At 38.7% G+C, this 23,104-nt stretch overlaps 1 protein-coding gene across 7 annotated transcripts in view; it reads left to right on the top strand.

Annotated features, from left to right (window-relative positions):
- Window positions 1-23,104, top strand: part of SLC24A2 (solute carrier family 24 member 2) — a 118,133-nt gene that overhangs the window by 40,768 nt on the left and 54,261 nt on the right. For 6 of the 7 annotated variants that reach the window (XM_033085418.2, XM_033085420.1, XM_033085422.2 and 3 more), the window contains exons 3-4: window positions 17,976-18,014; window positions 19,052-19,160. In XM_033085418.2, coding sequence (XP_032941309.1) covers window positions 17,976-18,014; window positions 19,052-19,160 — 148 coding nt within the window. The remainder of the gene's footprint in view (window positions 1-17,975; window positions 18,015-19,051; window positions 19,161-23,104) is intronic. The other variant, XM_033085421.1, reaches the window with a different exon arrangement.

Below are 23,104 nucleotides of genomic sequence, written 5' to 3'. Positions count from 1 at the left end.
GAATATCAGGCTACAAAGTCTGTTCAACTGCATTTGAACTCTGAAATCCAGCTCTTCACATGCAGAAACAAATCTAGTCTACAATACGTCTCCCCAAGTTTGCCATGGTTTTCCCAGGGATAAAGTTACACTGCTGTTATCCCCAGTTATCACCTGCTGGGTGACCTTCCTTTTGTGTATTCTAACCTTGCTTTTTGTGTTGCTTTATGATGCTGATTTATTTTTACTAGACCAAGTCTCCTTAACCTGGAAGTTGTGATTAAGTCCTTTATATTGTCATCCTTAGTTCAAAATTGATGCTCATGAGAATTTTGCCATATGACTACACTTGTGGCTGGAGCTATTGGAGCAATAGCCTTTAAACATCTTGGAGTTACTTGAAAAGGTATAATGAAGAGTTATTTATGAAAATTAGTTATGAAACTTGATGATTCCTCAGTGTTCAGGGCTCCCTAGTTGACAAACTACAATTTTATTTAACACAACTGGTTTTTGGATATTTTTATAGACCTTTTTTTCCACAGGTTTCTTACATTCAGTGGTGTAGTTCAGGGAGGAGAGAATGACTAACCATTGGTGCAGTATATTCTGGCTCAAGTATCATAAATGTGTATATTTTAGGGTGAACCAACAGGGGTCATAATTGCATCTCTCCATGACACTTTTTTAAAAAAATACAACAGAAAAATTCACTGCCAGCACAGTACAGTAAATTCACGATTATAAGCAGCACCATTTTTACTAAAATTTTGGTCTGAACCCGAAGTGCGGCTTGTAATCAGGTGCGGCTTATATATGGATAAAGAACAAAAACTTGTTGTTTTAGTTTGGTGCCTGCTGAGAAAGGCAGGAGCTTCTCTTTGAAATGGAGAATGTAAACGCCCTCCCTCCAAGTTATTGCAATTTTGAAATCAAGGGGCTTTCAGGCAAAGATATGGGAATTAGGAATAACAGATCTTTTCTAGGGAAATTAAAATAGAAATACAGTACTACAAAGAAACAAACTCCAAAGCCTGACACCCTATCAGGCAGGGTGTTGGTAGCAGTCCGATTAAATGCTGGTTGCAGTCCCCTTGCAGTGACAGATGTGGTACAGTTGGAGCAGTGGTCCTTTAGAAGGGTGAAGTTTCCCTCTAGAGGTCAAGTGGTGATGTGAAGAAATCTGGTTTTCCTCTGGAGTCCAGTGGAGAAAGGGGCTACCTTAGTGTCCCAAAACCTCTGTTTTTATCTTGGTAAGAAATGTTGGGCTCTTCCCCCTGGCTGGAGCAACTTCCAATGGGATGCAGTAATTTTATCAGTCACACAGTGGGACTCAATGGACCATTAGCAGAAAATGACTCGCTGGAGGAAGGATGAGGTGTGCAAAGATAAAGAACAATGCCCCACCTGGTTTCAATGGATGGCCCATTAGCAGAATATCTGCCATTGAGTCAAGGATCACTGCCCCTACCCTCAACAGATGGTGACAGAATAGCTACCTTTTATCACACTCTGTATTGGTAATGTGCAGCTTAAAATCAGGTGCGGCTTATATATGGACAAAGAAGGAAAAGTTGCTGGCACCCAGAAGTGTGGCTTATACAGTAATTTCATGATTACAAGCCGCAACATTTTGACTAAAATTTTGCTCCCACACCAGAAATGCGGCTTACATTCAGGGGTGGCTAATATGTGAATAGTTTTCTGACATTTCCAATCCCAGAAGAGCAAACCGAGGTGCTGAGCCGAGCACTGGCCAGTAAAACCCGGGTTTACGCGATTGTTACAAATTGGTTACTCTGTTGCACAGTGGGTGGAGTCAGGATGCCTGCTGGCAGCGCAGGATGGGGAGGGAGGCAGGGGAGCTCCCTCCTTTCCTCCTGTCCCGCAGCCCGGGGGAGGCAGGGGCTCCATGCTGCCATCCCCGTGGCTCAGGAGGGAGGCAGGGGGCTCCCTCCTGCCTGCCACCGCGGGAGTGTTTCTTCCCCTCCTGCCGCCGCCGCCATGGGTGCTGGTGAGCTCCTTGCCCCCCCTGCCACCGCAGGGCAGCGCCAGGCCAGGGTGACCGAGCCCAGAGGCAGTGGCTGTCCCCGAGCAGCCCCGCCAAGAGACAGTGCCGAACTGGGCCACCTGGCCCCGCCCCGAGCCCTCATGGCCCGAGCTGAGCCAGTAAACCCCCACCCCCAATCCCGTGATTCTGTTACTATTTGGCAACTTTGTTGCACGCGGGTCCTCGCTACAAACGACAGAGCGGCTTATAATTGGGTGCGGCTAATTTATGGACAAAGAACGAAATGTTTGCCAACACCCAGAGATGCGGCTTATAGTGTGTGCGGCTTGTATTAGTGAAATTACTGTAATCGTGAAATTACTGTAGTTCTGTTGATCTCTTATGTAGAAGTGAGACTTGCACTGCATGGCATTTTCCTCCTAGGTATTTAAAGTTCCATCACATATTTCTGACCACAGCAAAAGTCATGTAAATTTTAGTCCTAAGATCAGTGACAGACCTTGCAGAAAATATGGCAATTTTACAGAAAAATGCAAGACGAGCCAGTGAATATATTGGTGCTATAAAACAGACAAATGAAAAAGAGAAAGTAAGAAAGAAGTAAGATTTATTCAAAAAGTGTTGAGGGGGAAAAAGATCCCGCACAATTAATTGGTCCTTCTGAGAGTATCAGACTGAAGACCAAAACAGATCCAGACTAAGAATCCTGAATCATGCCTTTTCTGCAGGAGATTCTGAAACCTTTTTCATTAAGAATGGGTTTACTTCTGTTTAAGACCCTATAATTGTAATTCACTTTAAAGAACTTTAAAAAGGCATAGGAAAAGTTTTGAGGTTTTTTTGTTTGTGTGTGAGAGTAAGTCATGTACTACTGAAAGCTGAAGTTTCCCTTAGAAGAAACTAAGAAAAAACAGCTATGAAGAAGACAATACCTTTTACCCATAAACTTTCAAGGAACCATTGGTCTTGGTGCAGTCATTGCTGAAACGTTTTGCTGATACCTTGGGGGAGATAAATACAAAAATATGGGGATATAATATATAAGAAGAAGATTTGCTTCTCAGTGTGTACTAGACTAGCTCTTGCATATTGCCACACCATCACGCTCGGCCCTTTAATGCAGAAATGACGCTTGCTTTAACTTGTTTAGTCCTAAAAAGTGGCTTATGCCTATCTATGTTTACAAGGTTATCCTCACAGGGGTAAAGCGAGAAAAATAGCATTTTCTAAATGAAACTGAGATTCAACTTCATAGTTTCTGAAATCAGAAGAATTTGTAGGTATGAGACACTAGGCATGACTTTGAGTAAGCGATAAATAAGGCAAATTTAGAGGAGATAAATGACCTAGAAGATGAAATAGGTTTTTTTCACCAGAAGAAAGCAGTTCATAAAATTTAGATCACAGAGCAAGATTTCTCTTCAGCTATTGAAAGAAAGGAACAAATTAATTAAGAAAATAGAATGTATTTTTTTTCTACAAAAGTCAGGCATGCAGATATCACAAAAAACTGTGAGGTCCTAGATTACAAAAGACAAAGTGCAGAAATTGTTCTAATTCTCCTCTCTGTAGTGGGATACACATTCTGAGAGACAAAATGCCTGAGGTAATTAAACAAATTAGTGCTCCAATTATTTCTTGGAAGAGTTACATGAAAATTGATAATAAAAGACTTGCTGCAAAGGCTTTAAATCATTCTATTTCAATTAAACAGCAAGCAGGGTATGATTATAGGAAATTCATAGTGTGGTGATGCCAATGAAAAAATCTTCTTTCCTAATACATTTTATGTGAGTATAATCCACACTACCACATCAGATTTTTACAGCCTTCTGGTTCTTTTGATGTTCTGATATACTCGTCTTTAGATACAAGATATGCAGTGTCTTTCTTATTAGGTTTTCACAGTACCTTCATCAGTGACATATTGTCGCTGATGCTGGGTATTCTTTCATGGACTCTGGAGGCACACTTATGGTTTACTTGTGCCACAAATGTTTCATGATCACTCTGGTTTTCCTAGAAAAAGATGCAATCACAGATCTCAGGATTAGTCTTCCTTGGGAAGTAATGTTTGGAAAGATTTAGCCAACGTCTGCATTTCTGTGGAAGATTTCTGTCCTGTCTTTCTGAGAGATAAAAATGCCTGCCCCCCAAAAATTGGTGGTTAGAATTCAGCCTGCCCCTGGGTCTGTGATTGCTTCTCAGGCAGAAAAAACCCCCACTTTTTAGACAGAAATTGTAGGCAGTCATTTGATCTTTTATTTAATAAGAAGATAGGTAAGAGGAAAACGCCACTGATTCTGTGGTCAACATATTTACTTCAGGCACACAAAATTTGTACTTTCTGTGTGTTGGCAGCATTTTGACTGGTTTAGTTTTCCATCTCTTGCCTTGTTTTCATCCAAGATACTGTGTCATTTTATGCGGCCTAAACCAAAGAATGAGTTCTTCTGTATTATATACAATTGCAAATTAAGCTGGTATAGTTGTGTTTGACTGTTTACTGTTTATTTCCATCAGTGAAGTTAATATCTGTAGATTCTTCACAGAACTAATAATCAGGAGAGCAGATTTTCCAAAGGGTGTATCAAAATGTCAATTTTATGTTAGCCTTTAGGTCCCAAGTCTTTGGTGAAATGACCAGTCCATCCCCATGCAAATCTATATTTTGCCTTCTCTAGCTGTGCCCAAAATATTGCTAGGGGTTGGAAATGCTGTGATAGATTCTGTTAGTATGACAAAATCTGCAATCACCCAGGTTGATTCTCCAGTCCTTTTTTCACAGATGGCATTACTAATCCGGCAGACAGGAGAGCTCTTGTTTCTGCCCAACCAGAACAAGCCTTCAGCTAGAAAGGAGACACGAAAGGGTTGGGATCCTGTTATAGTTCCTGCTTTGCCATCCTTTAATGAGCTCAGAGAGTAGTTTATAATGTTGTCCTTACTTGCCTGTGACTCTGACTGCAGTGGAGGCCAGGAGTGAAAGCAGTGAGTCGTGTGGCACGTGGCTGAGCCACAGCGTGACTGCTTGGTGGTGTGTGAAGCTGCTCTGGACGCTGTGGTTGAGAGTGGCCAGGCTTTCCTTTACCTGGGAGAAACACTGCCACAGCTCACCATAATTTGCTATAGCCTTAGGAAAGCAATTTTAATCGTGTATGTTTTCTTTTAAATGGCCATTACTGTGAGAGCTGACTAGCATAGGTAGGATATGAAGTGGCTTAAATGCTTTTTGCAGAAATATTCAAGCAATTGGTCTTGTTGGAGCAATTGAAGTCTCCAGATCATCAATACAGTTTGATCTGGCTTTTCAGGGTGAGTAACTCAACCACGAGCCCTCAGTCTTCCAGCTCTCAGTGTTGTGTGTCTGACACTTGTGATTTTAAACTACTCCAAAGTCTCCAAATTTTTGCATCTGGCTCTTTGCTGGGAGAGGCTCCAGGCTGAGCTGACAAAATCCCAACAATCAGCATGGTGAAAGTAAAGCCTGACTGTATGACTGTATGACTTCAAAAGCCCTTGTTAGGACAGATCTGGGAAAAGGTGTGAAATAGGAGCACATCCTACAGATAAACTTTATTATAGCCATAATACAACCGTAATTTGCATTGCAAAAATGTGTCTTTTGTTTTCACTGTATTTTTGCTTTATATCTAACAAACTGTGAGATGGAAACCTTCTTTCAGCATGCTGTGGAATAAATATCACCTCTATTCCTGCATGCAAAATCAGATTATGGTCTCAATTAATTTATTTTATGCTAATGCCATGAAATTAATTCCAAGTGGTGTGAAATCAGACTATGAGCCAGGTTTTTCTTGTTGTTGTTTTGATCTGTTGGGCATATGCCAGTGTCCCCTGTACTTGTTATTTTTTTTATTAAGATTATGATTTTACCTGATCTTCTTAATTTTTGTCATGTAGTTGCTAAATCTCTGTGAAGTAGAATGCAGACATTTTGATAATTCAGATTTAACTAGAATATTGAAAAACATGATTGGCTTGAGAGGATATTTCTGTGACAGCAAATAGAAGAGTTCAGTTTACAAACAAAACTCTGTTAGCAGGAATTGAACAGTGACAGATCTGATGATTCTGTCCCTTTCAATAAGCAGGTTTTTGAACCAAAAGCAAAAGAAAAAAATATTTTAATAAAACAAGCGCCCTTCAGGTATTGCCATTGACATCCACGGCGCAGCTGCAGGAATACTATTTATGGAACATATTAAAAATATACATATACAGAGATGTCTACTGTAAAACTGCCAGTAAAGCAAACAGGAGCCAGGAAGACTTTGGGAGTTCTAATTTGTGTTTCTCCTCATTCTGTCCCCACACTGTTTTACAAATGAAAAGATGACTCTACAAGATTCAAATACATTCATTCCTTTGACTCTCTTGGTCAGCATTACAAGCACAAAAGGTTAATGTAAAAGACCATGTATGGAACCCCATATAATAAAAAGCAACTTAAATTCATTAAATCCTGATTGGATACGCACAAACTCCCACATGAAGGAACCGTGTCGAATGAAAATTTAGCTGGAAACAGACAGCAATGATCTAAATCTCAGGTGAATATTGTGAAAAGAATCCCGTGTGCATTGTTCACTGAAGTTTTTACATGCTTGCGGAGTGATTGCAAAATCGCGTTGAACCAGAAACATGTAGATTCATAGCAATGGGAGTTTTCCTGTTTATGGATTACCTCCAGACAGATTAACACTGCACAGCATGTAGTGATTTCTGTTTCACAGTAATTAAAATTTTTCTTTTTATCACTAATTTAATTGTATTAAAATTGTATCCTTGGGAACTAGGTTGTTCCCTCCTGGAGCAACCAGAATTTGTTGATCCAGCAGTATGTGCACTACCTGGAAACCGATTTATTTTGGGATGTTAAAGCCAAAAACATGCTAACCTAGAATGTAGCCACAGGAACTGGAGTTTGGCTAATAAATAATCCACAAATGCATATACTAAGGCTTAGAGAGTATTTTTGTCTTACTAGATTTCATATCCAATGCGTTTCATTATGGGGGCCCAGCTTCACTGGGCAAGTTCAGCTCTAGTTTTAAATCCCCTCTGTCTTGGGTGACTTCACTCAATGCAAGAGTGTAGTTTTTGTTAAAAACTCCCCCGATCCTGCCATTTGGTGTACCTTTTACACTAAAGAAGAACTGTTTGGGCTGGACACTGTTGAAAGCAGTGGGATGTAATAGCCCTCTTGTTGCTAAGTGCAGAGATAGTTATGACCACATTTCTTATTGAAAGCAGATAGCTGAAACAGTGGGAACATCACTCTCAGATACAGAGGTGTGCCAGACCCTGTAACAGAAGTGTTCCTGATGGGCTGGGTTTCCATGGGCATTGTGTGATGTGCCTGCCAGTGAGATAGGAGGTAAACGAAAAAAGGCAGAAGGAAAGTCTAAGATACAATGAAAGAAGCACAGGTTCTGGGGGGAATGTCATGAGAGGAAAAGACTTTATCACTTTGTACAACTTCCTCTCAAGAGCAAGCAGAGGGGCAGACACTGATCTCTTTTCTGCTGACTGGTGACAGGATCTGAGGGAATGCCCTGAAGCTGTGTCAGGGGAGGTTTAGGTGGGATATCAGGAAAAGGCACTTCACCCAGAGGGTGGTTTGGCAGCAGAACAGCCCCCCAGGGAAGGGGTCACAGCACCAGTCTGACAGAGCTCAATAAGCATTTGGAAAATGCTCTCAGGCACAAGGTGTGAATGATGGGGTGGTCCTGTGCAGGGCCAGGAGCTGGACTTGATGATCCTTCTGGGTGCCTTCCAACTCAGCATATTCTCTGATTCTGTGATTTATGACAGAGGCAGACTGTGCATTTGAGCAGTAACTGATGGCTAAAAGGATGCTTACAGCTGGGAGTAATGGCATGGTCTTGAGTGTGTGACTTCTGCAGTTAGAGACTGCAGACTTTGAGATACCAGACTTTAATTTTTATTGTAGTGGAATGGAATTACATAGAAGATGGATGGAGTTACTGTGAGTTTCTCTTCTCTTGCAAATTGAAAGACCTTGCAGACTGTGATTTTGGCTGGTGTCCAAAATAACATTTCTCAGCAAATGTCTCAGAGAAATTTCATGTTTTGCAGTGAAGCTTATCTGGCAGCTTATAGGTGGAGAAATGCTTTTGCCATAGGCTGTAAATGGGATAAAGAGGTGAAACAGAGCTAAAAGCTGTACCTCAATAGCACCTGTAGATGCTTAGACTGCCACCCTCACTACTTCACCATGCTTTCCTGTAGCTATGGTCTCCTATTGCATCCATGTAAATCCTTCCTAATTCCAGCACATCTGCTTTCCTCAATGCCTCATTCTCTTTGACCATAAGGGGAATTATCCTTGGAGCTGTATGTTTAGCTTAAATATTAATTAGGAAGCTGTTTTTGGAGGACCAGACATTGCAGAGAAGAGCAACAGAGCCACTGCTTCTGCACTGGCCAAGTTTCCCTGCAGGCATCTGAGTCATAGTTGTAGGGACAAATCAGTAGTGTGAAAGGCAGTGTGAAATAGCAGACTGAGAAAGAAAGGTGAGCACAAAGATTTTCTGTCTATCCTCAGCTATGCCATGAAGGACACAATTTCTCTGATGATCCAGACATTGAGAGCCAAAATAGGGGATGGTCTGATTTAAGGTCTGAATGTTCTTCATTTAGGAAGAACAGTGTCATTTAGGTCTTTCTGCTTCAGCTTCATCTCTTAGCTCTAAAGGATTTAAAAGTAGCCTGGCATATGCATACTGCAGATTGCCCAGAACACATCTGGTGGTCTCTAGAATCCCAGCACGCAGGGATGCTCTTGATTTCAGAGCCACAAATCTTAGATCTCTTTCGTCTAAATGCCAAGCAGAACATTGTACAAAAACAGTTAAAAGCAGGTGTAATCAGAGTAAGACAGAGCTAATGTTGTCCTCTTTTTTCTTCTCCTAATTTGAAGAAAACTCTTTGGTTTTATTTTATGGTTGTAAATGAAATCTGACTTCCTTTTCTGTCCACAGCTCTATCAGACACATTAACAGTACAGTGCTGTTTTCTTATCTTCAGGTTCTTCTGTAAAATTTCTTCTTTATTTATTCAGAAAAGATTTTCTCCCTACTATTTCTTACCCCTGCACCAGGTACAAGACAAACCCTTAGATGGCATTTCACTGTTTTTTTTAATAAGAAGAACATAAGAGACAATAATGGAAAAGCTGAAAATGGTTACCTGAAGGATTAATATAGAGCCAGATGGTATTCAATGTCAGTTAGGAGGACAGTGAGCCTGAAATACTGTTGAGTCAAATAGGTAAAATCAAGATACTTTCTTTTAGTAATACTTTGTCTTGGACATGATGTCTAGTTTCACACTGTAAAACTGAGAACATGTAAATAGTCCAGTTAGTGGGCGAATGAAAATAATTAAACCATCATATTTTCATTTATTTCCCTCTAACAATGTTGAGGAATCAGTCTATCATCCTATAGGATGTAATAAAGCACAAGTGTTCTGTGCGCTTTGGTTAAATGAATTCTCATATAATCTTGTAAACCCATAGATTCAGACTTGTAAGAGACATAAATAGTGCAAAAAATTTAAAAAATTTTGATGTTTGTTAGCTAACAAAGCATTGTAGGAGGTACATTTTGATCCTTTACCTATAACTATTGGAGATGATGCTCTCAAAGATTTGCTTTGCAGGTTATGGAACATCTATGTTTTGCTTAGCAGGAGATGCAAAACCCAAAAGAGCACAGTAAATTGCTGTAGAGAGGGTAGTCATACCCAGTAACCTGCCTCTGAAGCAATCAGCCCTCTCCATAAGAATCAAGTTCTTTACAGTGTCTCTATTCCTAGTTAACACATGGGGAAATGAAGGAACAGTAGCTGACTGCTAGATTTTGCCTGTTACCCTGGTCTAGAACTGATACCAATGTTATTGCAGCCCATAGCTGCTGGCATGTTCTCAGGAATGATATTTTGAAACACAGTTATTTGAAACGTTTGTACCTCAGTATTAGCTGTATTGGTGATGCTTTCCTTTAGAATCTCTTTTTTTATTATTTTTTTTCCTTTTTTTTTTTTAATGTGAGTTAATCCACTTTAAATGTTACTGTGTTTCATGGATAGGCATGGCTTTCCCTTTGGCCGATGTTCTACAATCCATTCTCTGTCCCTTTCTACCACTGTGGGAAACATCCACTTTTGGCAATACTTAGCTATGTATACGCCCCTCATCCCTTTGCTTACATTCTTCCTGCAGCCCCTATCTAGAGAGCTCAATCAGGCATTTCTGCTAGCTGTCAATAAAGTTGGCAGAGATCCTGGTAACAAAAAAGTCACCTGGAGGGGAAAGGCAGCCATGAGATAAGTGAGCAGATGCTGGTGGAACAGAGACATGACTGAGAGGGCAGCTGAGGATGTACTGATTCAGCAATTCCTCCCTATGGGCTGTGCAGGCTGGTTTCTTCTCTGCAGCTGGAGCTGTCCTTCAAGATCTCCAGGGTGCTGGAGGTGGAAAGGCAATGAAACTGCAGCCTTTTTGGCCATGTGATGAATCCTCTGCAGTATACAGTCAACTGACTGCAGTAAAATTTATTCAGGAGCTTCAAATCAGCATAGCAACAGCCACAGCTGAGGTTTGTCAAACATTTTCCCCTCTGGGAATTATTGTGACCACTTCTAAGGCAAACTCTGAAACCTCCATTATTTGTAGCAGATCCCTTGTGTATTTGGGTAAGGAGAAGTACCCAGAAATGCTTGTTTTACTGGCTTCTTACTAAGCCGCTCATGTTTGAGTAAGTTGCAAGAAATGAAGAGCAAGCATTTCCTGTCAGTAGTTGCAGTTCCTATGGTGCAGTTGCAGTTCAGATTAAAACCTTTCCAGTCCATCCTTACAATTTGCTTCTTGTTTCATAGGTGATTTTACTTCCAAACTTTCTTAAGTTTCAAGAACTTTTACTTGAAGCACTCAGTAATACTTTCTCATGTAATGTTGTTGATGAAGTAGCAACATATTAAAGACTTTAAATCCACATATTTTAAAGTTAGCCACATAAATCCATACTGAAGTACTTATACTGTCACTTGTGAGCAAATGTTTTGTGCCTGTCTATCAAATGACTGCTATGTACCTAGGTTTTCTTTCTTTCTTTCTTTCTTTCTTTCTTTCTTTCTTTCTTTCTTTCTTTCTTTCTTTCTTTCTTTCTTTCTTTCTTTCTTTCTTTCTTTCTTTCTTTCTTTTTCTTTCTTTCTTTCTTTCTTTCTTTCTTTCTTTCTTTCTTTCTTTCTTTCTTTCTTTCTTTCTTTCTTTCTTTCTTTCTTTCTTTCTTTCTTTCTTTTTCTTCCTTCCTTCCTTTCTTCCTTCCTTCCTTCCTTCCTGGAATCCTTCCTTCCTTCCTGGAATCCATCCTTCCTTCCTTCCTGGAATCCTTCCTTCCTGGAATCCTTCTTGGAATCCTTCCTTCCTTCCTTCCTTCCTTCCTTCCTTCCTTCCTTCCTTCCTTCCTTCCTTCCTTCCTTCCTTCCTTCCTTCCTTCCTTCCTTCCTTCCTTCCTTCCTTCCTTCCTTCCTTCCTTCCTTCCTTCCTTCCTTCCTTCCTTCCTTCCTTCCTTCCTTCCTTCCTTCCTTCCTTCCTTCCTTCCTTCCTTCCTTCCTTCCTTCCTTCCTTCCTTCCTTTTCTTCCCTTTTGCCCTCCTGAAAGTTACATAGACATACAGAGCTGTGGTGCTACATTATTTGACTCAAAAAATAGCAAAAGGTGACTTCATTAGTAAGTCTTGGAATGAGGATAAGAGGGACAACTTTAAACTGATAATTACTTCTGACACTAAGGTGATTAAAAACTCATGAGGTCTTTAAGCTTGAACTATTACATTGCCACCCTAAGCCAAAGATACCTGACTTTAGGCAAGTTCAGAGAAGGTAAGAGACATGGGACAGACTCTTACTTACACATGATGAATAACTAAATACTATATAATTGGTTATACAGTGTGACCAGAAGAGCCTTATTTCATACTGTGGGATGCACAGATATCTGGAATTAAATCAGCTGACCTAACTTTTGCGTGTGATTTAGCAACTGATGGCTTACACCATCTATTTGTCACTGCTCAAATCAAGTAGGACGCATCTCTTCTGGACATTTATGAGGATTCACTATGTGTGTGCACATTGGATAATTGCATGAACAGGCTGGCATAAAAGAGACAACTGATCTGAATTAACAACACCGCTTTGCTTTTCCAGAGCTACAGCTTTCACACACAGCCTCTACGCAAGCAATTGTAAGTGGAGCCAGACCATTTCAGTCCAGGTTAAAGTTCAACCTCTAATTCTTTAAAATCTTCATTTTGATAAGAAAAACAACTTTACAACCTTAGTTTAATTTTGTGAGTCATATTGGCTTTCTTCAACAATACAGAAATCCACTTCTTTAGATAAAACTCCCTGGTTTATTTTACTTTTAGAAGGGGAAAGGTGAAAAGAAGAGAGAAAGCAAAGTGAAAGAAAACTAGCATATTTTTCTATAGTGTGGTAATTAAACCTTTTTCTTCCTCTGTTTTAAATTAAATCCAAGGTCCTGCATGCAGTGTTAGTTCACAGTCTGGATTCAGATACCGATGTCTAAGCAGTAATATATAAGTTAAAATCATTACCATCATTACCAGTTTACTATAGCTTAAATACAGAGGTTTTCTCTACAGCCTTTCTACAAAAAATAATCTGGAGAGTGGGGTAATGAGGTGCATCACCTTCAGTTATGAAGATGTACTGGCCTCACTGCAGCACCTGACAGAGGTTCTGCAGGTGGTGATGGTCAACTTTTATTTCCATGGATACCTAGAATTTTAATTTAAGTATATTGGGAGTACTAGGATTTGATCTTTCCAACCAACCGTCCAGAAGGCAAAGGTTATAACTTGGTGTTTTTCTGGAGCATTCACAGAAAGGAGCTCTAAGGGATTCCAATTTGGTAAAATTCAAAGATGTATGTACTAAGAGAACTAGATAAACTATTATCTTCATTTTTTGTTTCCCTCACTAAGCTTATAAGGCTTATTTTTGAATTCTGCCTAGCTGAATTTGTTGCCAGGATTTTAGTTATGTCTTAACCTGGCTTACCATATAATTTCAAAGAAATGCAGAACAGTTCGACTCCAAGTACATTACTACTACTCCTTAGCATACTGGATTTTAGAAATTAACTAAAATGTCATAGGTTAACTAGATTGACTTCAGTGACTGCATTTGAAATCTATCTCATTTTTCTCCAGTTCAGTCTAGCAAAAAACCCTAGAGACCTTAGGTGTGAGATTAGAGAATCCTAGAAGAGTGCTCCAAGAAAACTTATCTTCTGTAATTTACTTGAGGACTGACAAGTGGTGACTCACTGCCAGTGTAAAGTTGCTCTGTCCAGATGTCACTTTTTAAAGCAGGCATAAGAGAGAGCAGAAGAAGTCCTGTGCCAGAAAGAATCTTGAGACAATTATACAAATTCCTCTCTAGGCTCATATACTGCAATAACTGGAGACAACATATTGCATTCAGAACCACACTGCAAACCAGTAATGTCCCTAAATGTCGGTATTCCTAGAAAAGCTGATTGATTGATTGATTGATTGATTGACTGATTGATTGATAACAGTTTTTCATTATTATATTTGGAAAATATTTATCAAGCAGAAAAGAGATGTGACCCAACACTGCAGAAAGGGAGTTACATTTTTACTAGCTTTTGTTTAACAACTTGCTTTTCTCATGTTAGAAGAAAATGGGCAGTCCAGTCCACTGATTATTTCTGACTACTGAACCTTTAACATGGAAGCTTTAATTAGAGCAACAGCTGCTCAAGTTGCAGAGTGTCAGCTCTCTGATTCTGACTGTGAATCACAGACTAACAGATGATTCAAGTTACTAGCCATCCCCTTTTAACAGGGATGCTGGGTGTCAAGTACCTGGAGCTTTTTATAGATTCTGCTCCTGGCTGTCATGATGCCCTTTATGTCAAAGGAAAGCCCTGGGAGACTCACCAGGCACTTAGTGAGCCATCACCTCTTGCATGAGTTACTCAGAAGCCTGGTTTTCAACAACACGTGTTCCCAAACAAGGCAAAGAAGTTGTCAGGCTCAATCAGTGATGAACTTAGGTCACTGACAAAGAGAGATGTGTGAAAAGAATACTAGAAACCATTTCTCCATGGCAAGTACACATTTTTTATGTGTTCTTCCTGAAACAAAATGTTTTTAGACTTTCAGAAGCAAGCTTGAATAAATTATCATTGATGGCAGCAGGAGGATGGACAAATCCTTGTTTCCTGCCATGGGATATGGGAGAACAAAAAAATACTCCACTGAATTCTCTAAAAAAAATTAGTGATTTGTCTAATGATTAATGATTTTATAATTCTGATAAAAACACAAGAATGGATTGTGCCCCAAATACTTTTGAATAAAAAGGTATGCTAGAATGCTTTTTTTTCACTTTGCAGAATCATAATAAATTCATGGTTTTGAAGAAATTAAAGCATATAATTGCAAAAGATAATTTTTACTAGTAAAATCTTCAGAAATGTTTGTACTGTATAAGACATGGAACTTTCATCTCTTTCTGGTCCTAAGGGAACTATCATGCAATAGTTGCCACAATTTAAGAACAAACCTATCTTTACAAAAAACATGTGTTTTCTCTTAAATATTACTGATGTGTGTGTCCACAAATACAGTGCAGTAATTTCACGATTATAAGCCGCACCATTTTTACTAAAATTTTGGTCCAAACCCAAAGTGTGGCTTATAATCAGGTGTGGCTTATATACGGACAAAGAACAAAAAGTTGCTGTTTTAGTTTGGAGGACAGGTGTCTGCTGAGAAAGGCAGGAACTTCTCTTTGAAATGGAGAATGTAAACCCCTTCCTTCCAAATTATTATAATTTTGAAATCAAGGGGCTTTCAGGCAAAAATATGGGAATTAGGAATAACAGTTATTTTCTAGGGAAATTAAAATAGAAATACAGTACTACAAAGAAACAAACTCCAAACCCTGACAAAGTCAGAGTACAACCTGACACCCCTTAAGTCAGGCAGGGTGTTGGTAGCAGTCCGATTAAATGGTGGCTGCATCCTCCTGCAGTGACAGATGTGATTCAGTTGAAGCAGTGCTCATGTAGAAGGTGCAGTTTCCCTCCGGAGGTCCAGCGGTGATGTGGAGAAATCCGGTTTTCCTCTGGAGTCCAGTGGAGAAAGGGGCTCCCTTAGTGTCCCAAAACCTCTGTTTTTATCTTGGTAAGAAATGTTGGGCTCTTCCCCCTGGCTGGAGCAATTTCCAATGGGATGCAGTAATTTTATCAGTCACACAGTGGGACTCAATGGGCCATTAGCAGAAAATGACTCGCTGGAGGAAGGATGGGTTGTGAAAAGATAAGGTACAATGCCCCACCTGGTTTCAATGGATGGCCCATTAGCAGAGTATCTGCTGTTGAGATAAGGATCACTGCCCCTACCCTCAACAGATGGTGATAGAATAGATACCTTTTATCACACTCTGTATTGTAATGTGCGGTTTATAATCCGATGTGGCTTATGTATGGACAAAGAAGGAAAAGTTACTGGCACCTGGAAGTGCGGCCTATGCTCAGTGCGGCTTATAATCGTGAAACTACTGTACTTGCGCTCAGTGCAAAGAAACCCCACCAATTGGACCAGTTTTTAATCGTTGTCTCATATTAAGACAGTATAAGATGCCTGAATATTCAATGTTTCCTCACAGAAAAAATGATACTTTAAGATATTTTCTCATGCAGTGTATGATACCAAAACTAAATAGCAAAGATCATGTTCAAAACTTGCTGTGAACAGGAGTAAAATAGTTTTATTTTCCATTCTGGTGTAGACAAAATGCCATCCAATACTGTAAACAGCAACACAACTGAATTTTTCATTGTCATAGTTTAAGACTCCACTGAAAGGTGGTGGTTTTTTATTGTTAGTCCAGGATATAATCCAGGAAATATAAGTATTTGGTATCACCAGAATGTCAAACAATTGTTAACATTCCTGTTTTTTAATTTTTCCTGAATATTTTTGCTAGAACATAACTTGACTGGCAAGTTAAACTCAGAAACAACTGCATGACTAATGTGGAAAAATAATTTTAAACATCCATTTCATGGTGTATGCCCCAGTTTGTATTGGAAATAATTAAATTCTTTCACACTTCTGTTTCCTTAATGCACATGGAAAATGTGTTTCATTATTATTTCTCTTTTTTATATAATTATCTTTTACTAATTAAATTATATGGTGCAAATTACCAACTCGCTGTTTTTATGCATTCATTTAGCTTCATCCCATTCTTTTTCAAATATATGAAAAGTGTTTCCTTCGACATGAAATTTTGAAAAGTGATAGTCTTCAGACCTCTGTGAGGTAGAAAGTACAATTTACTCAGTTTCATCAATTATACATTCTCATATCTTTCAATATTAAAAATTAGAATATAGAAATTTTTTTTATCTTCAGAAAATCAACATTCCAAATTACAAATTTTTTTTAACTTCTAATCAAGTTCCACTTTTGTGCATTCATCCATCTATCACAGACTACTTCTGTAACTATAGCCACTGATCCTTAGGACTCAACTACCCTAAACTGCTTTTTTTTTTTGAGACGATAAAAGCTTTTCCTGGCTTGTCCTTTTGTGCTTTCTTGCAAATTGTGCAGTGAGATGGATTATTTTCTGTGAAGGTCCCTCAAAATTCTCACATATAAATAGTGGATTTGCTCATTTGTGTGGGTTTGTATCTGTAAGACACATGAATATGTATAGTATATAACCATATATACGTGCACATTAGGCTAACATTTTCTGAGATGCATCTACTTTTAAAATTATATTTTAGAACACATGTTTTGTTTTTTCTTTCTGTTTCCTTTTATTTTTACTCCTTTCAAAGTTCTTTTTGTGATAGCTTTCTTCAATAGAGCATGAAACTTTTTTCCTATTATTTTCTCACACAAAGATAGATTTATTATAGAGGTAGCAGGTAGTTCCTTTATTAGAACAAAGATGTTTTTGTTGTCTGATTATCTTTTCTTTGAGTTAATAGTCAGAGCTCTAGCAGTACACTTTTGACAAAAAATTTGATTCTCATTATTCTTGTATTTATTATGGAACATAAAGGATTTACTCTGTCGTCAGCGTTTGCTCATAGCTGCTTGCCTTGCACTTAACCTTCAAGGTTAATTAACCCAACAGGCATGTCCAAAAAATTGCTGTTGATGTTGTGTCCAAAAACTGTGTTTCATTAAATGGGAGAGAGCTTTTTCCATAGAACTGTTTTGATGTCATTTGGGTTCTGTGTATTTCATAGCATTGAAGAAGAGTTCTTGAGATGGAGAAAATAATTTAACACCCATTCAGGGTCTCATTTTTCCTCATGGCAGGGTAGTGTGTGCCATGTTGCTTGCCCTTAATCAGAGCTGCCAGTTTGAGCTAAATGGTAATTTGTAGGCAGTGGTTAAACTGAAACACATTTTTTCATTTCCCTGCCTAGTCTCTGCCTACAAAATACCAAAGTTACTCCTTTTTAGGCTTCCTGTGCATCAGTTGCTCAGCCCTGAGTTTCGTGTTGCCCTTAGTCTTCCATCTTCACTCACTCAAACTGGTTGCTGTGCAGGGAGTTTGGCTCCCTGGGTAATTTGTATGAAGTGAGCATTGTGATCTGCAGCCCAGCTGCTGTGCCAGGCCCTGAAATGACAACAGTTCCAGTCCAAGCAACTGACAAGAGTTAAAGACGCTCGCACACTGCAGTGTGAATTTACTCTGATTTACTCGATCAGTAGGATGCCTTAGTGGTTCAAAAATCTATCACAATAGAATTCATAGGAACAGACATGTGTCATGTTCTGCTGCCTTTCCATGCCCTGTGTGCTCCATCTGACACTTCTTTTTGTTCTTTTTCCCATTCATGCAGTCACCTAATGCTGGAGACAAAGATGACCAAACCTTGACGGTAGGCAGCAATTTTGCATCTGAGCATTTTTTTCTCAGGAGGGACATGAGGCAAGCCTTACATTGATTTGGCATGCATCAACATTATTCTAAATTACTGGGATATTTTTCTCCTCCTGTGCTGCTATAGAGTTTAAATAATGTATTTCCAAACATAAAGCAGTGAATTAATCTTCTTTATTGGTTTATATAATTTATCATTTTTATGTGTATGACACCAAAGATTAATCCATGTATTATTGCCAAATACTATTTTCTTCAGTGTTGGTTTTTTCCCCCTCTAATTGGATTTCAGGGTCTTTCTAGTCAGTAGGCTGTGCACTCTCACTATCCTTTTCATTGAAACAAACAGCCACAGAACAGTCTTACTCTATGAGATATATACAGTGCATTGATTGTGGTACTAGGCAATTGCATGGGGAACAGAATCTCAGATTATGTTTTACATTTCATTACAAGCATGTAAAAGATGCTTGTAAATTGGATTCATTGCTGTAGATGTCTGTACTGCCTTACCACAATCTCAGTCTCTTTTTGCCATGAGAATTCAGTGGATTGAGCCAAAGTGAGGAGCATGTTTCTGACCGAGTCCCATTAAAAAAAGTACTGTCCACCCCTTTTCTCCATAGTTTTGATCATATGCATACTTTCAATGTACTGAAGTAATTATAACTTCCTTCAGGGATTCAGACAAAAGGTTCTATAAAGAAACAAATTATTAATTCTTCCTGATGCAAGTATGAGGTTTTCATTTTCTTAACTTTATGAGTTTTTGCAAAGCAGGATTCTTTTGCCATGTTTTTTCCCTGAGTCCTGGGAGACTGATGACTGTTCTGACAATCCATCCACTCCTGAGAATTTGTCTATACTTATGGCAATGAGTGATAAAGTCTGTCGCTTAACATAATCTGCTATAGGCAGTACTTCAAAATGTTTCATTGTGCAGTAAGGTGTGAGATTAATTCATACTGTTTCAGACATCTTTGCACAGAAACAACAAAAAACCCCTGAATTCTTCACCATATTTTTTTATTGTAGACCAAGCCGCGTCTCCAGCGGGGAGGAAGCTCTGCATCTCTCCACAACAGTCTAATGAGGAACAGCATCTTCCAGCTCATGATTCACACACTTGACCCACTTGCTGAAGGTATGCCAAATAATTTTTTTTCTTTCCTGATGAAAAAGCAAAGCAAACAAATGCTTTATTTTTCCTTTCTCTCCACAAAACTATTTTTTACATTTCTCTTACTTTCATCAGTCTTTTCTGAGTGTGTTTGGATTTTCTGAGAGAGTTCTGTACTTTCATGGTGTGATAGACATACTCCCACCAAGACATTCAACTTAGGAAGTGTGTTCATTGCAGTGAAACTAAAACTGGCCACTTGGTTGATGCATAACTACTGATTCTCTTCTCTTCTAGTGTCAGCAGCAATGGAAAAGTTACACAAACTGTATCATCTGGTACTTTCATAAAGATTTTTGTTTGCTTTCCTCTTTGGTTTTGAATTTATTCTAAAACAATGTCAAAATAGTGGATTATTTGTCATGTGCACTGCAGAAAAGAATGAACTTCTGTTGATTTGACTTCGGGTTGGTTAATGCTGACATTAATAAAAATGCAGCCAACATACCTCTGTATTACATGTATGTAAATGGTTTACTTGCTTTATCCCAGTGTAGTGTGATTTATTATTTCGTTGACAAATTAGCAAGAAGACCACTGCTTTGATCTGAGAAGCTGGCAGGAAAACCATATTGGCTTTGTAATTGTGGAGTGATCTGATTCTCAGATTCTAGGAGAAGAACCAAAAAAATTCAAGGCCTTGTGTTATTTGATGTCTGTGTGTCTGTAGGACTTGTCTTGCTGCAGTAATAGATGTCTCAAGAACTAACACTTGTGAAGGAATAGAGAAGTACTAAAGAGACCTAAAATATTACTGGCAGATCTTTCAAACTTCAGTGACCAAAAACTATATATAGCACTTCACATGAGCATACATGACAGATTGAAGACTATAAGAAAGCTAGAATTGTTGACTGGAGCACAATTTGAACCTAATGTAAATTGAGAATAAGATAATCTCTCAGGTATTTTTCCATTACTCAAGTTTATTTCACTCGTTTCCCATACATGCCTTATTCAGTGTTCAGACCTGTCTACTTTTCTGCTGTAGTAAGCTTGAACTGTGTAGTGTGATCCCAAGGCTTTCCCCTTCAGGGCAGTGAAGGACAAAAGGGGTTTGAAATCTGAAATTCGTCTTGGTAGAGACAAAAGCCCTACACTTCTGAAAATTAGTTATTACTTATAATTATTACTTATAATGAAGTTTGTCAGGTAACTCAATCCTGGTTTTCATTATGGCAGTAAAACTACTGAGATCAATGGGGATTGATAGAAATGTTTGCAATGCACAAATATTTCTTAAATTAATCCAGTAACATTTTCTTCCAGGTTTCTTTGCACATAATGCTTCTCTGTTTACAGATTTTTTTTCCTTTCCAAAGTCGTACATTTGTCCTGGAAGTAATAGTCTTTTTAAAAAATGGGAATAGAAATATGTTGTGGCCTTCAAGTAAGTGCAAGGCAGTAGCCATTTCATTATCTGGACATTTTGTAAAAACTAACACACTGACTTAAATTTACAAAGGGGAAAAAGAATCTACCTGCATTTATATTAAACACTATTTAAATGCAAAACTTTCATGAAGAAATGGCCAAAAAACTGCTGGAAAATAGCCTACGTATGTACAGATATTGAAGTTGCTATATACAAAGAAGCCAGTATTTCAAGCCTTTGCTGACTTTACAGAATTCAAATTTTAGTTCATGAGAGCATGAAAGCGCAATTCATTCAATAATTTGTTTTTGCACCATGGCACTCTGGTTTCAGTTTTTCATCAACAGACTTATGACTGTATGAAAAATCTGATTTAAATGCATCCATGTTTCTGTCACACATTATTAGCCTTTTCTGAGGCAGCTCCTCATTTGTACAGAGACTGGACTTTCAAGATCTTTTGCACTGCAGGCAGTTTGGAAGGCAAATAGGAGGAGTATTGAATGTCTCCAGTGAACACACTCATGTTGTTTTCTGAGATTTTAAGCTTTTAAGTGTGTGTATTAATTTTTCTGTATGCAGCTTATTTTGCAAACTTCCGTGAAAGAAAAGGTGTTTTCATTTAATGTAAATACTGTGTCTGGTCAAGGCAGGTAATACTAATTGATAGATTTGGATGTTATTGTATTTTAATCTTACATTCACTTAAAAAGTATGTGTAAAAATGGATGTGGGTACCTACTGTATATAATATTAATTATCTAGTTGGATCTGTATGAATTCTACCTACCAAATTCTCCCCATGTTTTCGTGTTTTTAATCTATGTATAATGGCATTGAGGAAGCAAACTAGTGCATCATATTTATTTTAAGAGTCTTTTGCCAGCTAAATATTTTCTTTAAGCTGATAGCATTTGATTATTACAAATTAAAAGAAATAGTATTTATTAAAAGTGTCTGAGAAATGCAGCCCTTTGCTCTATAAACCATTATTTGGGGAGATTTAGAAATGTAAAGCATTACCTGGTGCCTGGCCCATGTGGCTCTCTCCAATTTACATGTCCTTTCCTCTACTGAAAAAATCTCAACAGTTTTGAATTTTGTGTAAACAAAGAAAATTAACTGTGCTGCACTCATGTAATGAATGATGATAGAACTGCTGCATGACCTGTGAGGCTTAAGGGTTTTTTCCAAATAATTTGATGCAAAGGAATAGCAGACTTAAAGGAATAGCAGAAAGATGTTACAAAAATTTTCAGTCTTACTTAAGTCAGCTTAAATTTCCTCAGTATTTCTGCCAGATTATGACCTTAGATCAATAGGTCAAAAAACATCATTTGTATAATTTGTTGGATTTGTGGAAAAGGAACAGTTTATGGAAGCATTAAAAAGTGCCACTCTCAAAGAAAAAAATGTTAGAAAGGCGTTTATCAAAGCCAACATACACGGGGGTTCCAGCAACCCCTGCACTTGGGCTTACTCCTGACATCCTCCTCCTTGTACATTTCCTCTTTCTGCATTTCTCTAGCGGGTACTTCTTTGCCTTTCTCACACTGGATCTCACTCACCTGCACCACCTTCTGTCAGCCTTCTCCCATAAGATGGCTTCTTCAGCACCTGCTGTGTTTCTGGGTTGCTGGGTCCATCAGTCAGATCAGACACCAGCAGCACTGCAGCTGTCACAGCCAAGTGGGAAAGCATGGTAAAGTCTGGGAGCTCTGTGCTTGCTTCTTGAGGGCTTCTAGATCAAATATTGCCTTTAGAAGTCACACTTCTAATTTTTGCACTGCTGCTGAGAGATCCAGGTTTTTTCCTCTTTAAGTCAGTAATAAAGTTCACTGGTACATTCCCTTGAATAATTGCAGGGGAAATGGGGGCATCAGAAAGCACACTGCAATGTCATTTGGAGTTGTGTGGATTTTGCAAGGGTGACAGAAGAATTCCCATCTGCATCCTCTTGGTAGCAGAAGCAGCATAGAGTGCATAAACAGGCTGTGTGACTACTAAAGATCAGCTTGACCTACACATCATTATTACTGCATTAACATTCAGTGTATTTATAGAAAACCAGCTCATCAAATTTACTTCTAAATAATTCATTGTGTAGTCAGAACTAACCTCTACCGCAATTGAAAGCATCTTAAAAATGCACTTGATTGCAAGTAGGATAATACGAAATGAGAAAGATTTATTTTCCACAAGATGTGGATAAACAGAGCAGTCCCCATATACTACTACACGCACACGCTTGTGAACCTGTCCTTCCTTTTCACTTTTCACATAAATGTAGTTTTGGCTTGTGGCTGTCTTGTGAAAGCCAACTTGCAAACTCTCCAGAATCAGTAGGCTTGCAAGGTGTTCAGCCCACCCCTGACAGATGAGTAATATCTGAGGAGCTGCTGGATATTTGGCTCTTCGTATTCAGGCAGGTGTGCAGTCATGCTGTGGATTTAGCAGTCTAGACAAAGAAGGCTTCTCCCCTTCAAAATCTTGGTCTCAGCATAAAGCTTCTAAGAAGATAAGAGTTCAGCCA

Source organism: Catharus ustulatus, chromosome Z (genome assembly GCF_009819885.2).
Source record: "Catharus ustulatus isolate bCatUst1 chromosome Z, bCatUst1.pri.v2, whole genome shotgun sequence".
In the NCBI taxonomy this organism is placed as follows: Eukaryota; Metazoa; Chordata; class Aves; order Passeriformes; family Turdidae; genus Catharus; species Catharus ustulatus.
Note: the sequence above shows the minus strand (reverse complement) of the source record. Positions and strands in the feature narration are given on the sequence as shown.